We start from the raw sequence: 17,318 nt of genomic DNA, 5'->3' as shown, positions 1-17,318 counted from the left end.
TGTTTTTGGCTATTTTTCTGCCCCCTTTTTTTTTTATACAGAACCACTAGATCCTAGGACTACAGACTCTAATATTTTTTATTAAAGAAGAGTTAATAATTTTTTTTTCGGTTTAAACGATAAGCTATTGCTCCAACATTTTATAACTTTTATAGAAAAATACATTTATTACTCATTTCAATTCCAAAGAAGTTGTATCAACTTTTTTTTTTATAGCTAGCCGGTTCTTTTAGTAAGTAGTAGATGTAAAATTTTTCATAGAATTCAAATATGCAATCGGTTTTTTTGTAGACCTCTTATTTTTTAAGTAATTTAAGTTTTTAAAAAAAATAATTAAGTCGGTTTTAAGGTACTAAAACGCAACAAAATAAAAGAAGAAAATGGTCAGTAAGAACAAAAATAGTAAGATCTTTAATTTGACACCTTACTTTTAAAATTCTGTTGAGTAATTATTGAAAAAATCTATTTTTTTAACCTCGGTATAATAAAAACTTTAGACCTAAATATTTTCTCAAACAGACATAAAAAACATGGGTTCATATATACCATTAGAATCAGAAAAATATTACGAATCCATTGTAAGCAAAATTGAAAAAAATTAAAAAATTAAAAAATTACAGAAATGGCCAATTATTTTTTTTGTTCAGACAACACTATTGTCTTCCCTTTTTTATCCCCTCTTTACCCCCTCTTTACCCCCTTCCCATTTTTATACTCAATTGAAGAATTAAGACGTTGCCTGTACAACATAATATGATATTTTCATATAATTCCTTTTATTGTAGTTTATATACTATATTGTAAACTTTTTTTTTCAATTTTGCTTACAATGGATTCGTAATATTTTTCTGATTCTAATGGTATATATGAACCCATATTTTTTTATTTGTGAAATAATAAAATTAAGTTCTAAGTTTTTATTCTCGTGGGTTTAAAAAAATCGATTTTTTCAATAATTACCTGACAGAATTGAAAAAGTAAGGTGTCAAATTAAAGATCTTACTATTTTTGTTCATAATGACCATTTTCTTTCTTTTTTTTGTTGCATTTTAGTACCTTAAAATCGACTTAATTTTTTTTTTTTTAAACTTAAATTACTTAAAAAATAAGAGGTCTACAAAAAAACCGATTGCATATCTGAATTCTATGAAAAATTTTACATCTACTACTTACTAAAAGAACCGGCTAGCTATAAAAAAAATAGTTGATACACCTTCTTTATTATTATCCTATTCATTTAACCCTTTCTCTGAGATTTTATGTTAGACTTAGGATATCATTATTTTTAATCTTGTGAAGGAATTTTTACTATCTAACAAATGTACATGTTATTGTGGAATTAAGCAGGTGGTCATGGATAGGACAATGCAATAGAAAATAATTGTTTTTCTGTATAAAACGGGTGCGTTTATGGGATTTTTATTAGATGCTACTCAAAAGCTCAACAAAATTTTTACAGAACTCTTTAATAATCTTTCTCGTATTCATTCGAATCCGGTGGATAGGAACCGGTTCTCATCCATACGAAAAAACTATGTCTAGCATCGTTTTATATCCAGCTTTCTACGAATATAAAAATGTACAATCATAAAATTAAAACCAGTTTTTTTAGCCCCGGTTAAAATCTTATAATTGTACATTCTATATCCGCGGAAAGCCGTTTATAATACGATGCAAGAAATAACTATTCCAGTATGGCTTTGAAACCGATTAATAACCGCTTGATTAGAACCAGTTCTCCGCCATACTGAAAAATTAGGTATAGCCATCCTAATTTTAATACCAGTTTTGTTAGGCAGGGCCTTTAGCCTCTCGGGGCTAACAAATCTACTTAATTTTTCATTTTAATATCTGCGAAAACATGTCTATAATAAGATGCTATAATAGTTATTTCTTTCATCGTATTATAAACGGCTTTCTGCGGATATATAATGTACAATTTTAAGATTAAAACCAGTTTTTTTAACCCCGAGTTGCCGAAGGCACGGGCTAAAAAAATGGTTTTAATCTTATGATTGTACATTTTTATATTCGTAGAAAACTGGATATAATACGATTCTAGACATAGTTTTTTCGTATGGATGAGAACCGGTTCCTATCCACCGGATTCGAATGAATACGAGAAATAACTATTATAAAATGAGACATATGAAAAGTGAGGACAATGTAAGTTTAATTAGTCTACAACCCTTCCCTTAACGTAAATAGACTGAAAAGGGTAATAAGAATCAAGCATAATATAATTCAAAAGAAGATTAACATATCTTATATTATCCTATCTCTTTATTCCTGAGTAATAGAAAGTGAAAGGGAAATTTATACACAGTGCTTATAGCTCCCAGCTAGGGATATAACCGGTCATCTGTATATACACAAGGTGTTCAAACAATTCCGCATACTTTTATATTAGCAAAGGAATGCATATTCGAAAATCTCACTTGCAATGATAGCAATGGATGTAGAATATACGTGGATATAATGACAAAGGAAAAATTATTGCCAATTTAGGTTGCTAACATGTAACTCATTTATTGGTCAGATCGTTCAGTAGTGGGAAGGGGTGGATGGAGTGGGGGTTATCGTTATTTTAGCCCTCTTCGAGTTTCAATTATTAGGGAACATGAAAAGCCGGTGTAACATCCAAGTAATAATATATCCATTATAATAGCATACAGTTTTTCTGACATACCCACAAAATTCAAAATTTGATGCCGTAATAATAATCCTAATACATCCAATGTTTTGATCTAAAAAAGATCGCAGTTGTGATATATTATAGCAATTAGATTTACTTTGCAAATATGTGGATTGAACACCTATACACACACACACACACATACTTAATATAAACAATTACAAAAATGTATATTCATTATACTCATTGCTTGAAATATATTCAGCTTTCTGCTTTAAGAAAATTCATGAATATGAAAATTCATGAATAAGATCGATGGCTTAAAGCTGATTTTACTACCTAAAATATGACGTAATCATCCTTGATTAAAAGTAATTTTGTTTTGTAGATGTTTAAAAATGTAATAAATTGAACAATTTATGTCGCATGAAAAGTGTCGTCCGCAAGGACAAACGAGAAAAGTAAACAGAGATAAATATCCATAAAAACAATAATGATAACATCCATAAGCAGCGAAGCACAAAAAGTCATGGGATGAGAAATAAAAAGAAGATAAATATCAGAAAATCACCTTTTCATATATATGTATCTTCTATAAAATTAGTTAGATTTAAAAAAAATAATTTGCTTAAACAAGAATCTATAATATGATTCCAAAAAGGAAAAATTTTCAAACTAACAACTATTATTGTATTGAATAACATTCTCCCTCCTGGCGACAAAATAAACATTTCTTACAATATTGACCGCAAACTTTCAATTTTAAAATGTCTTTTTTGATAATTCTTAATTATGAAATATTGTAAAAAAATGTTATCTATTTTCGAGGATTCTTAGTAAGATAAGGCTATGCAATAAATTTATAGTATAGATGTATAACCAGACAACTCTGTATCTCCCTGTTAAGGACCCTTTCCGTCTGCTAGCAAATTGCTTTCAGCTCTTTTGGTTGTGTTAATATTCCTGACTCTATTAGTTATTTTCAAAGAATCAATTGAAAGTCGGCACAGGGTCCTTTGGAATGGGACATACAGTTATTTAACCACTTCCCCTGTTAGTGTTTTACTCAAATGGCTATATATAGGATAAAGTAATGGTATATTATATGCATTGCTAAGTCAGGACCATCAGACAAAGGTCGTGTATCAAATGAGTGATTGGTTGTTATACTAAATTTAAGAGATGGGCAACTTATTGACTTTCAATAGGTGTACCTTTGAAAGAAAATAAGTATACCTAATATTATTGCTTGATTATGCATATAGTTTTTAAGAATAAAAATAGAATACGTGGACATTGTGAAAGATTCTCGCATACCCAGATAAAATATTTCTCCCAGTTGGCTAATATAACAATATCCCCCACACTCCCCCTCATTATGGCTTTATCCCATCCCCTCTCTTGACCATGGAGGTACGTATTGTTTAAGGACTATAACAGCAACCTAAATTGACAACAAAAATCTCCCTGTCATAATATCCACGTATTCTATATCCATTTTTAGCAACATCATTTTGAAAACTGTTTATTATTTCTTTTATTTTCTTGAAACTTTGGTATTGTCATGTATGTACCTAGTTTCTAGGGCGTGTAGTTGTTGCATTCCACCGTAGCTAAAACTTTCCATCCCAGCCTGCCCTAATTCTAAAACATCCAGAATTATGGTAGCTGTCATACTAACAGGGCTCGACAGCCGCGCGTGAGCCTCAGTGAAATATTCATTTTATAACTTTTAAATTCAAATGGATGTCGAAACCTGTTCCTGAACAGACTATCCATCTTTCTGGAATTTGTTTTTGCTCACAAGTTGGTTTAAATTTGAGGCTTATGCGTGACTCAGCCCTGCTGATAAAAGCAAGCCAGATAGGGAAAGGACAATGGACTGTAAATTATACTGGTACCCAAAGTTTTATAAACATGTTATATCTAAAAACTTTGGGCTCATAAAATCTTAATTAGCAAGTAAAATTTTTTAGTGGCCAAACTTTTCCCCGGATGATTTTAATCTATACTGTAGTAGCATTTTGGATTTTAATAATTTTTATTTACCGTCCATTGTCTTATCCCTTAAGATCCCTGTTTATTATTACAAAAACATAAACAAATAAGAAACACGAAAAAAGAAGTCCTATAATTTTTTTCTTCGAAAATATACACACTTAGGAATTAATAACCAATTTTGAGGTTGACTAATTAATATTTAAATATTGTTCATTGCTACCTCAAAAAGGGTGAATAATATTTACTATATATAATGTATTTACATACCAAAGATCTTGACAGTAGCAGAGGTGACTGCCTCTCCATATGCATTTCTGGCAGTACACTGGTACACTCCAGAATCCTGCAAATATAATAATTAGTATCCAAAGTCTTTAGGAAAAAAATAAATGCACGATAAATTGTTGTGCATTCACAACTCTGTTGAACAAAATTGCCCGTTCTGTAGATTAAAAATAGTTAAAATGTTTGGACACTGCTATTTGAACCACAAAATCAAGCTTTCTTAAAACTGCCTAAAGCTTTTAGCCAGCAAATAAGATATTGTGGTGATAAAACGTTTAGTACTGTAATAATTTTCGGTCCAAATCCCATCTCTCAACGTTGGTAGTAGACAATTATTTCCAAATTTTATATGATATTAGGGAAACCACCGGGAGAAATTCACGCATAGATCTTTTTGTTGGGTGAGGAAAATTTGTTTACCGTCAATTGCCCTATCAAAGAGTTCCCTAGCATAAGAAGGTTAGGCAAACAGAAATGAAAGGTTAGGTAATTAGAAGATAAATAATAAATAATAGTTATTTATCACATAATATCATAGATAGCTTTCCGCGAATATTAAAATGAAAACTTTAGGATTAAAACTTGAACAGATTTTATGATTTTTATTTGAATATTCGTGGAAAAAAAGGTCTGTTATATGACGCTATACATAGATTTTCAGTATGGCTGACAACCAGTTCTATTCTAACTTATATTAATTGGTTTCGAAGCCATACTTGAAAAAAATTGTTTTTACCTCAGGGTAAACACTAAGAAGGTCCAAAGCAACATAATCAAAATCATAAGCAGGACGGAATCTGTGACCTAAACAATACATTTTGTTTCAATAAAGATTAATTTTAAGCTTTGCAACTAGTTTATAATAAAAGAAAATTTTACTGACAATTTCAAATAATAACTTGTTTGTTGATGGATTAAAATGTTTTTAAATATTCGTACCTGTCTTAAGGCTCTTGCCGTTGACAGTCCATTCAATTCTCATGGTAGAATCTCCAGTTGGAGCCAGCCTGGCCTCCAGATGGATATTCTGTCCCTCAGGTGTCTCCACACTCTTCAGAGGCTTTGTGAAGCTTGGGGCAACGGCCATAGCCTCTTCCTCAGTCTTCAGGGTGACCTTCTCGGCCTCCAGGTAGGAGATCTGTTGCATGGCAGACTCATTGTCAGTCTCGGTGATGATGCTGCTCTTGGCAAGAATGGTGACGTCAGCACTGGTGGCGGCCTCGCCAACTTTATTGGTTGCACGGCAGCTGTACTTGCCGGCGTCCAGCTGAGTAACGCCCAGAATGTCCAGGGCAATGAAGCCAAAGTCATTGTAGGTCTTGAATCTTGAGCCAATGGTCAGAGGACGGCCGTTGAAAAACCACTCAACCTTCATAGAAGGATCTCCAATAGGTTCTAATCTTGCCTCCAAATGGATGTTCTTGCCCTCGCCGACAGGTTCAGGATCGACCAGGGTTGTCTTGAAGACAGGTGGTCCACCAGAGGACACAACCTCTTCAAACTCCTGCTTCACAACATGCTTGGACTCAAACCTCTGTGTCTCCTCATAGGCCTTTGAGTGGAAGGAAGTAAAGTCGACAGCGGCATGAGCATCAACTCTAAGCTCAACATTGGCCTTCTCAGTGCCGAGCACGTTGGTAGCAACAAGAGTATACACACCAGAGTCCTCTTTCTTCACATTGTGAATATCCAGTGCAACATATCCAAAGTCATGGAATGTCTGGATCCTGCTGGATGCAGACAACACCTGACCGTTAAAGAACCACTGAATCTGCATCTTGGGATCGTTCTGGGGCTCAATACGGCACTCAAAGTGGGCCTTCTGTCCCTCCAGAATGACAGTGGTGCCCTTCAGAGCAGACATGAACTTGGGAGCAGAAGTGACCTCCTGAATAATCTCCTCACGTCTCTCCACCTTTGTCTGCTCCATGGACTGAACACTCTGCCAGGACTTGCTCTGGAACTCAGACTCGGCCTTGACGACAGTCTTCAGCTGAGCACTGGTCTCGGTCTTGCCACAAGCATTGCTGGCAACACAGGTATAGGTGCCCTGGTCATGCATAGCAACCTGCTTCACAGTCAGGGCAACATAACCAAAATTAAAGAAAGAAGTAATCCTGGAGCTAGCCTCCACTGGCTTACCATTTTTGAACCACTCAACCTTCATGGTGTGGTCACCCATAGGCTCAAGCCTGGCCTCAAAATGGGCAAAGCCACCCTCCTTCACCTCAGCCTGATCCTTGAGCTGGGTCTTGAACTCTGGAGCCTGTGTGGGCTGCTCGTAGTTCATCTCAACCTTGCTGTGCTTGGATGCCTGGTACATCTCTAGTTGTTCCGTCTTCTGGATGTAGGCGTGCTGTTCCTCAAGACCAGTTGAGCTTGTCAGGGTGGTAGACACCTTAAAACAAAAGTTAATTATTAATCCTGACAGATAGAGATCACAAGTAAAATTCATTGCTATTTTCTATCTATCTATCTATCTATCTATCTATCTATCTATCTAACTATCTATCTATGTACCTGGACCGTAACATTAGCCTGAGTCATGTCCTCTCCACTCTTATTAGTAGCCCTGCAGGTGTAGGTACCCTGATCATCACTCCTCAGACCAGAAATGGTCAAGGAAACATATCCAAAGCTGAAGATTGTTCCAATCCTATTACAAAAAATCTTTAGGATCCAAAATTACACATAAAAACAAACTTTTTAATTACTTTAATATAAACTAGCGGCTTCGCCCCTAGCCTCTAGGGGCTTCGCCCTATGAAGTAATGGGAAGTTAACCCTCCTATGTAGAAATATTCAAAAAAATTATTCTTTGTTAAATTACTCTGTGGTAAAATTAAACCCAGGTTGTGCGTTTTGTGCACAAAAATTTCAATTCGTTTAAATTAAACCCAGGTTGTTTGCTGGATACACAAAAATTTCAATTCGATAAATTAAACCTAGGTTGTTCGCATACACAAAAATTAAAATTTGTAAAAAAAAATATTTAAAAAAATTTTTTTTTTGGGAGGAGGGGGGGGGGTTCATGGGGGCTTCGCCCCATGGTGCAGTGGGGTTCCCCCACCCCAATTACTGGTTTTTGTTTACAAAAGTAAAAAATATAAAAATTTTGGAAGTCCCACCCCCCAAGAAAATAGCTTAAAACCACCAAAGGACCAGTTGGTATATTCCCAGAAGGGTAGAGCCCAATTTGTTCAGCAGTTACTGAGATTTTACAAAAAATGTTAAAATTTTTTTTTTGGGGGGTGGTTTTTTTTAGTTTTTTGGGGGATTGGGGGTGTCTCACCCCCCAAGAAAATAGCTTAAAACCACCACAGGACCAATAGGTATATACCCTGAAGAGTAGAATCCGATCGGTTCAGTGGTTACCGAGATCTTAAGGGACAGACAGACAGACGGACAGACAGACGGACAGACAGACGGACAGACAGACGGACAGACAGACGGACAGACAGACGGACAGACAGACGGACAGACAGACGGACAGACAGACGGACAGACAGACGGACAGACAGACGGACAGACAGACAGACGGACAGACATCAAGCTACTTTGTATTATAGATAGAATTTTTTTTACTTAAAATCATTTTATCAGTAATATATAACCAAATTATTACATTAATTTTTGTTGGCAACAGTGTTATAAACATTGCCAACTACTTAGTTGAAATAATCAAGTATTGTAGACAGAAGGATTATGAGACAATTAATCATACAAAGTAGATTTGCGTCTAATACCCTATATTTGCTATTTTTGTTAGGTTAGGTTAAAAACGGTTTGGAACCCGTTATGTTACCTGGAACTGGCAGTGATAGCTCTTCCATCCTTGAACCATTCAATCTTCATAGAGCTGTCAGATGTTGGGGATACCTACACAATAAACAATTAAAATAAACTTCATATTTTAGTTGGCGGAAAAGTTTAAAGTTTAATACATCTTTAAGGGAGAAATAACCATGTTAAAATGGCGCCCAATGTTATCTATTTAGTTTGCTTTAAATAGGGTCATTGGTACAACAAATTTAAAATGGCGTCTGACTTTGTCAGATTTTTGTGTCTGCTACAAATAAGGTCTTTCATGCAAAATTCAAAATGGCAGTAGGGGGGGGGGGGGAGGGGATTTTGTTACCTGAGCTTCAAGCTTGACGGTGGCTCCCTCTGGCTTTGGGGTTTGATTTTGCAGAGGACGGGTGAACTTAGGGGCGGGCACCACCTCCTCTTGAATCACAACCTTAATATTTATTAATCATTATCATGTCTTACTTGTAATATTTGTAAATTGCAAATTTTATTAAATTTCAATTTATTTTACTGTATCTATAATTTCAAGCCTAATCATCCTTGGAATCACCATCAAAGTTCAAATATATTTTTTTATCTGACCATGATAAAATTACTATAAAAAATGCTTTGAATCCATGAATAAATTGACATTGACAAGTATTTTTGAATTAAAAAAATCTTGACATAAGTTTTGAATTCCATAGGATATTCTATCCTACCTGTTGGGTATGATGTGACTCCTCAACCATTCTAAGATTAGAGCTATGACTCTCACTAACTAATTCCTTCTTGGCCTCAACACTGAGGACGCAGCTGCAGTGGACAGAGCCGGCGTCAGTCTTCACCAGGCAGGTGTACTCGCCAGCGTCGCTCTGGGCGCTGTTCAACATGTTCATCACCACGTACCCAAACTGGCAGCTGCTGTTCACACGAGAGCCTTAATAGGAAAATAGTTGTACACAAAAAAATGTTTCTTTTTTAATTTTACCAAGGATTGTAAAGGATAAGAGTAAGATTATGAACTTTGATAATTATAAGTAAATTTAAACCTTCTGCAGATTAAAGTTATTGGTTGAAAAGTTTGTAAACTTCTAGTGTGAACCTATAAACAACGTTTTTAGGAAAACTAATGAAAGGAAGTATTTATAAAACTTTGGGAACCAGTGTAAATTACAGCCTAATATACCCTTCCTCTATGACAAAAGTGCCATTTAAAAAAAGAAACTTACTAGCTTGCATAAGAACTCCATTGAAGTACCACTCCACGATCATGCTGGGGTCTCCTACGGGGCCAACTTTCATCTCAAATTTGGCAGTTTGTCCCTCCTTTACTTTAATATCCCTGAAACATTAATTATTACTAATAAAAATTCATAATTAAAACTTCTATTAAGATAGAAGCTTCTTTTTTTTATAAGCAAGAAGAAACTAATAATAAAAAACCCTTTGTCCGCTAATAATTTCTTTTTAATTTTGAATAAAGACAGCATTATAGAGAATGGATAAAATAAGTAAAAATAATGTATTTTTTGCATCAAACGCCATGCTGATGTCAAATTGCTCTTAAATTATGACAAAGGATTTTTATTAATGAAACTTCATAAATTCATCATGAGTTACTAACAAACAAAGTAATTTTACATTTTTAATTCAGCGTATTTAGAAGCATATTTTCTTTTCTTAGATAACAACTTAATTCTAAAGAAACATTCAAGAATGTAAGAGATTTTTTCAAATTAAATTGGAAGATTTTTTTTTATAAACAAATAAAATATATCAGAATTATTTAGGGAGCACTTCAAACACAGCTAGTTTGGATTCAACCAATCAAAATTCAATAAAAGTAAAACGAATTAGATAACGTGGTTATCAAACTTTGGGAACCAGAGTAAATTACGGTCAGATGTCTCCTCCCTTTTTCCCCCCCAATACCAAAAAATATTATTATTCTAAATATTCACATAAGAGAAGTAATGATTTAAGGAGTGGGGGTACTTAACTTTCCTCTCTCTCAACTTAAGTCCTCAAAAGTTTAGGGACCTTCTTTGTTCCTCAAACCAAAAAAAAACAATCACATACCTAAGTGGAGTAATGATTTGAGGAGCTGGGTACTTCTGGACAAACTCCTCCTCTCTCTTCTCTTGTGCTTGTCTCTCTACGTGCTTCAGGTAAACTACCTCCTGTTCACCTTCTTTCCTATAAATGAAGATAAATTAATCTTCCCCCAATCAAACCTATCGTGTTTGTGAAAATATCTTCTCTATTTCAGCCAAATTTAATGTATCCAATTTCAAGTTAAAAAGTCTGTCTATCAATTAAATAATTTTGGAATAAATCAATAAGAATTTTTGTTCAGATTTTTAAATGTTGTTAAATATAGGAATGCGTTTATACTCTGTAATTTTTTTTCTGGTCTCTTAATTTGTTAGGCTTCGCTTATATGAATGTTATCATCCTTATTTATAATATTCAAGTTTTGAAATAATACCTCTTAAATAATATATGTATGTACAAATATAAAAAAAAATAACAAAGCAAATCAAACTTAAACAAAAACAATCTATAATAAAAGTTTACTCAGTAGGAATAGGTCTTGTATGGGTAGGCAGAATGTAATTAGGCCCTGTGGCTGCCGGTGGCAGCGGTGATTGACGGTTGGCATCGACCACCGCCACTCTTGCCCGCGTGGTGCAGCTACCCGCTGTATTGAATGCGGTGCACTCGTACCAGCCACCCTGGGCGACGGCCATCTCGAGGCGGCCGCTGCCGGTGGCAGGATCTGCGGACAGGATGACTCCAGGTCCCGGCTGGAGGGTGTAGCCATCCTAGGCAAACAAAAACACACAAAAGTTAAACACTAGAATACAAATTTTCAACAAAATAATAGGTATTAAAAAAGCAGATCACTAAGCAAACTTTCGCTGTAATGTTCTACATTATTTTTCAAGCAATTGCACTCTCCCTCTCATAAAAAAAATAATTAAAGTCTTTCTTCGAAATCTTTATTTTGACATTTTCTAAAATTAAAGTTTCTCAGCAATTTCAAAGTAAAAATTTCAAGTATTTGATTAGGAGTTTTTACGACATCATGTCTCGGTCTTTTTTTTAGTTAAAACAAACACAAATTTTCTACTCAATTTGCAGCTAATGAAAAATGATAAAAACAATAACACACAAACAAAAAAGCTTTTGTCTTGAATAAGCCTTTTTACTAAAATATGTATTCATACGTAAACAAATTCCAGTATGGCTTCAAAACCGATGGATATTCTCTTGATTAAAACCGGTTCTCAGCCATACTGAAAACTGATGTAAAGCATCGTATTACAGACAATTTTTCACGAATATTAAAATAAAAATCATAAAATAAAAATTGTTTTGTTAACCCGGACCTTGTCCCTTGGGGCTAATAAAACTGATTTAAATCTTTTAATTTTCATTTGAATAACCGATGATAGCTGACAGTAATATGATGCAATAAATAGTTATTTTAATTTTTAAATTTGCTGTGAAAAAAGTTGGCTTCCTGGATTTTTCGTGAGCTGTAGAGCAACAAATTTTACACATTTTTAGCATTCTTTAGTTAAGCTTATTATCAATATTTTTTTCCAATTCTATTGCATCAAATATAATTTTTTCTAGACTTTCAAACATGAAAAAGTTAGTAAATTTTTACTTTTGTAATATTTTATATAATTAGACTTTGAACTGATATACAGTTTTCTAAAATATTTATTTTTTGTCTGTTCGTTTAGATCTTTCAGACGACGCTATATATGGGTACAGGGCGAGTTTTAAGCGATCCCTCCCCCCCAAAAAATTTATGTCCTTACTACTTTTAATAAAAGAATATATAGAAAGACACGTACCATTAACTTAATCCCAAAGTTTTCCTTAATTGTCTAGTAAACCCCTAATAAACAGAACTTCTTTTGTAGGGGGACAAAGTGTCTAAAAAAATCAGCCATGTGACGTCATAAAAATGAGGGATAGTCTATCCCTTTTTATGGGTTTCTTTAAAACTTTTTTTATCATCTCCCTCATTTTTATGACGTCACATGGCTGATTTTTAAGACACTTTGTCTCCCTACCTTTCTATTAAAAAAAATAATCTGCTACTAAACCTATCTTTGATTTTTAAATCATTTCCCATAAACCTTGAATAATAATTGTATCATACCTTTTGCCAGGTTAAACCTGGCACAGGTTGTCCTGTGGCCTTCACGTTAAGGATTAACCTATGACGAATACTTCATTTCAAGCAAATTTATTTTCAACTCAGTTTTTTAATAAACTTTAAAAAGTTCTAGTGTCCAAAAGGCGGCGCGAATATTATGTAACTGGCATATACAAGGGCCTACAATTAATCTTAAATATCAACTTCACAAAAATGGTTAGATTTTCCTTCAACTCTTAACTTACATAATCAATGTTTGGTAACATAAATTTTGCTCCTAAAAAAAATTCAGATAATCGGCAATAGGATAGCCGGATTACCAAAATCATTGCCATAAAAATCTTCTAATATTATATTCAAAATCTTGTAAAATGTTATAATACCTTTTATTATCAACCATTACCTACACTTTAAAATTTAAAAAAGAATCATTGAAAAATAATTTAGGAGGCCCTTAAAGTTTATTAAGAAAGTATTTTTTATTGGCTTTTAAGGTAATCTAATTAAGTTGAAACAAAGTATCCATATATTCCTGGTTCCAGCTTGGATCTGGCAAGACTCGAGTCTCTGGCTGAAGGAGGGTGGGATCCGGGTCTCTCGGGGGTACACTCCCAGCTTACACTAAACCATTACAGGATTATCTATCTATCTCAATATTCGGTGCTTTTACCTCAAAACGTCTGTGGAGCACAGAAGCCCCCCCCCCCCCATTACTAAATTAAGGGCTTTGGTATAGGGTAACCTAAAGTCTCCTAAAGTAACAAACAAACAATTTTTCCATTCCCTAAAGTTTCAATTTATTGTGTAAGGGAGGGCTTAGTGCTCGATATGGAGCTTTGAGGGAAATTATCGAATATTCTCCTATCTATGAATCTATCATTCTATCTTTCAATAATTTATATATATATATATCTTTTTTTACTTATTCATTTGAGAATACATTTTATTTTAAAAGGGAGATGACATAGGACTCTTAAAATCTCGGTAGTATTTTGGAGAGAGATTATTTTTACATCTATTGACTTTTGTCTTCTCTAATCAATATATGTTTTTATTTTGATAATTGTAAAATTGATTATTGCCTTTTCATTTGTAAGATATTTGATGACTTAAAACTAATTTAAAATCTATCATTTATTGTTTAATACCTTAAAAGAGGCTTCGCCACTTGTATTTTTAGCCAAGCAAACTATATCTCCGGCGTCACCGAGAATTGTGGAACATATAAGCAAGGCATGGCAACCTTGTTCATTTATAATAACCTAGAATTACGAAAATATAAGCAAAGATTGGCACCCTTATTCCCTTATTATAACCTATGATTACGGAAATATTAGCAAAGCATGGCACCCTTGTTCATTTATTATAACCTAAAATTACAGAAATATTATCAAAGAATGGCACCTTTGTTAATTTATTATAACCTACAGCTACGGAAATATCAACAAAAAATATTATTTAATACCTATATTTGCGACAACTTTTATTACACATAGACTGTCAATTTTAAATATTTACAAAACGACTTCCTTTATTAGTAAGAAATAAACATATATGATAGAGCTCGAGTTTTCGGATAGTATAATATTTAAAGTTAAAATAACTCTTATTGATTTTATTATTTTTAATGGATCAAAATATTTTATTATAATTACGGATTTTTTACAGAAAAATGCTTGTTTTGATTTGCTAACCTTATGCCTGGTATCCTCTGTGACCAACTTTCCAGCTTTATACCAGGATATTTCTGGATCAGGGCGGCCACTAACCCTGCAGGTCAACCGGACCTAAATTCGACGGCATAATTTGTAAACGAAGGATATTTATTTGAAAAGTGGCTTGCGTTTTCAGAATTTGTAAGGGTATCCAAAAAAATAGTTTTTATTTCATTGATTTTTGTTATTTTTATCCACCTAAACTGAACAAAGGAAAATTCTATTGAAAAGTTGGAGCTACCATTCTAAAATAATTAAAAACCTTCCTAAGGCCTACATAAAACTTCATTGCAAAGAAAGAACTTATCAGTTCAGCGGTTATCTAGATTCTTCGCTACATACAGTCAGATAGACACCCTGTTCCTTTTAAATAAGGATTAACATTTTCTTCCCCATCTATAATTTTATGTATAACAAAGTATCCCGCTATAAACCTGCTTAAAAAACTATCTATCTATCTATCTACCTGGTCCTCTTCTGTACAGTTGATATAACAGCTGTTGACAAAAACCTAGGTGCTAAGCCCTTTTATCTATCTATCTAGTTATCTATCTATCTATGTACCTGGTCCCCCTCTGTACAGTTGATATTAGCAGCTGTGGAAAGAAACCTTGGTGCCAGCGCCTGTTCGTCTGGGTCAGAGTGAAGCCTGAAAAATAACCACACACACACAAATAAAATATCATATTAGCAAAATGTCTTTAAATATTGCTAATAAAAAAAACCTCTTATGGTCATATTTTTTGAGGTAAAATTATAATAAAAATATTACATCTTCAACTAATTGTTTCATAGTAAATGGCTTTATTGCGGCCAAATTATTATGAAACAAGGATATAACAATTTTTTGTACTTACAGCATTTGCTGTTGTTGTTGTTGAGATCCAGACTGAATAAACTGTTGTTGCTGCTGGAAGCTGGAGCTGGATGACTGCTGGAAGCTGCTTGATTGCTGGAAACTTGAGGCCTGGATAAAGTATTAATATTAGAGTGCATTAAGGTTTCTGGGGCTATCCCCTGCAGGAGGCCCTAACCCTGCTACCCAGTACTTACTATAACCCAACGTAACTTAGCCTAAAGTAATAAAAAACCTTATTTCAATTTTTTACCATTACCACTTCCCAAGAAACATATTTTTAACGTCTTTAGGTACGAAACATATCTATAAATTTGTATGATTAACGTTTCACCTTTACAGGTGCTTCATCAATCTAAATAGGAAAAAAATATATTATTATTTATTTTGTTGTAATTTACATTAATATTTACCACTTCCCACATAAGAAACATATTTTTAACGTCTTTAGTTATGACACATATCTATAAAATTTGTATGATTAATGTTTCACCTTTACAGGTGCTTCATCAATCTAAATAGGAAAAAAATATATTATTATGTATTTTGTTGTAATTTACATTAATATTTAAATGTTGGTGATACACCAGTTGACACTCCCCATAATAAAAAATTTAGAGGGGTGTAATACAGAATGCACGAGAGTAGTGTTGGGGGGAATGTGATCCTCATGGTGAAGTGTAAGATAAACCTTCAGTATTATGAAAAACAGAATAGCCAATATGGTATTAGTAGGTTTTAGGCTATTGTTTAGGTGATTATAGTGATTTATTCAGACAGACATACAGATGTAAAAAGACTAAGATAAAAGTCAAAGCTCTAAATGAATTGTAAAATTTTCGTGAATACACCCTATTTCTTCAACGGAATACATGGATACTATGAAAAAGGAATTTTTTTCATCAATTTAGGTTGCTAAATTCTAATGAAGTCCTCAAATATTGGAAAATTCATTCCACCATAGGGGGGGAGGGATGGGGGTTAAGGAGTATCTTTATATTAGTTAGCTGGAAGAAACATTTTAATAGGGGTATGCAAGAATCTCTCACAATATCCATGTATTCTATATCCATTCCCACTTCTGTTCTTATCTGAGACCACCATACCTGTTTGAAGCTGCTGCTGGAAGATTGCTGGAAGCTGGCAGCTGACTGTTGCATGGAGGACATGGAGGATTGCTGCATGGAGGACATGGAGGATTGTTGAACAGAGGATTGCTGGAAAGATTGGGACATGCTGCTTTCTAAAATAAAAAAATAAATATTTTTTTGATATTTTTCTAATAGATATTAAAAGTCTAGATGATAAATCTTATTATTAGACCAATCGGAACATAGTAGAGGAACAATTCAACCATATTATTGAAATAATTCAGCTATAAACAGTTAAATTTTTTAGAATAAAGCTTTGCTTCGTCTGCCTGAAAATCTTTTTTTTTAGTTGGACAGATTATTTTGTCTGATTAACCATCTAGGATAATAAATCTAAATAACATTATCTCATTAATTTCATAAAAACTTGGGGTACTTCTAATAAATACTGATTGTTAGGTACAAACTAGAAATTTCCAAACTTTCAACAAATTATTATAATCTATAGAAGGGGTACTTTTAATTATAATCATTGTCTTATTTCTTAAGATGATTGATTATATTATTATTTGTTTATATAGCTAATAACTAAATCAACAAAGTATGTAAGATTTAAAATATTTATCAATAATAAATATATTTATTTAGCCCTTTCAAATTCATTAGCATTTGAATATTTTCCCCAAGAGAGATAGTTCAAATATTTCCTATCCTATTCAGGGATGGAGGGGACATTGCACTGGTAAATTTCACTGGTACCCAAAGT

The 17,318-nt window shown here is 33.5% G+C and overlaps 1 protein-coding gene across 10 annotated transcripts in view; it reads right to left on the bottom strand.

Annotated features, from left to right (window-relative positions):
- sls (sallimus) overlaps positions 1-17,318 on the bottom strand; it is a 99,429-nt gene that overhangs the window by 68,179 nt on the left and 13,932 nt on the right. For 5 of the 10 annotated variants that reach the window (XM_080163603.1, XM_080163613.1, XM_080163612.1 and 2 more), the window contains exons 8-27: positions 16,568-16,704; positions 15,955-15,975; positions 15,796-15,816; positions 15,463-15,572; positions 15,170-15,254; positions 14,585-14,677; positions 14,039-14,152; positions 13,425-13,511; positions 12,894-12,953; positions 11,291-11,538; positions 10,793-10,909; positions 9,943-10,055; positions 9,433-9,650; positions 9,060-9,161; positions 8,727-8,800; positions 7,442-7,577; positions 5,861-7,319; positions 5,658-5,725; positions 4,904-4,979; positions 4,210-4,279 (exon numbers count right to left, since the gene is read on the bottom strand). In XM_080163603.1, coding sequence (XP_080019729.1) covers positions 4,210-4,279; positions 4,904-4,979; positions 5,658-5,725; positions 5,861-7,319; positions 7,442-7,577; positions 8,727-8,800; positions 9,060-9,161; positions 9,433-9,650; positions 9,943-10,055; positions 10,793-10,909; positions 11,291-11,538; positions 12,894-12,953; positions 13,425-13,511; positions 14,039-14,152; positions 14,585-14,677; positions 15,170-15,254; positions 15,463-15,572; positions 15,796-15,816; positions 15,955-15,975; positions 16,568-16,704 — 3,409 coding nt within the window. The remainder of the gene's footprint in view (positions 1-4,209; positions 4,280-4,903; positions 4,980-5,657; positions 5,726-5,860; positions 7,320-7,441; positions 7,578-8,726; positions 8,801-9,059; positions 9,162-9,432; positions 9,651-9,942; positions 10,056-10,792; positions 10,910-11,290; positions 11,539-12,893; positions 12,954-13,424; positions 13,512-14,038; positions 14,153-14,584; positions 14,678-15,169; positions 15,255-15,462; positions 15,573-15,795; positions 15,817-15,954; positions 15,976-16,567; positions 16,705-17,318) is intronic. The other 5 variants (XM_080163608.1, XM_080163606.1, XM_080163607.1 and 2 more) reach the window with 5 other exon arrangements.

This window comes from Acartia tonsa, chromosome 6 (assembly GCF_053477335.1).
Source record: "Acartia tonsa isolate MP-2025a chromosome 6, ASM5347733v1, whole genome shotgun sequence".
Lineage (NCBI taxonomy): Eukaryota > Metazoa > Arthropoda > Copepoda > Calanoida > Acartiidae > Acartia > Acartia tonsa.
The sequence above is the reverse complement of the archived record's forward strand: the minus strand, read 5'-3'. Positions and strand labels throughout refer to the sequence as shown.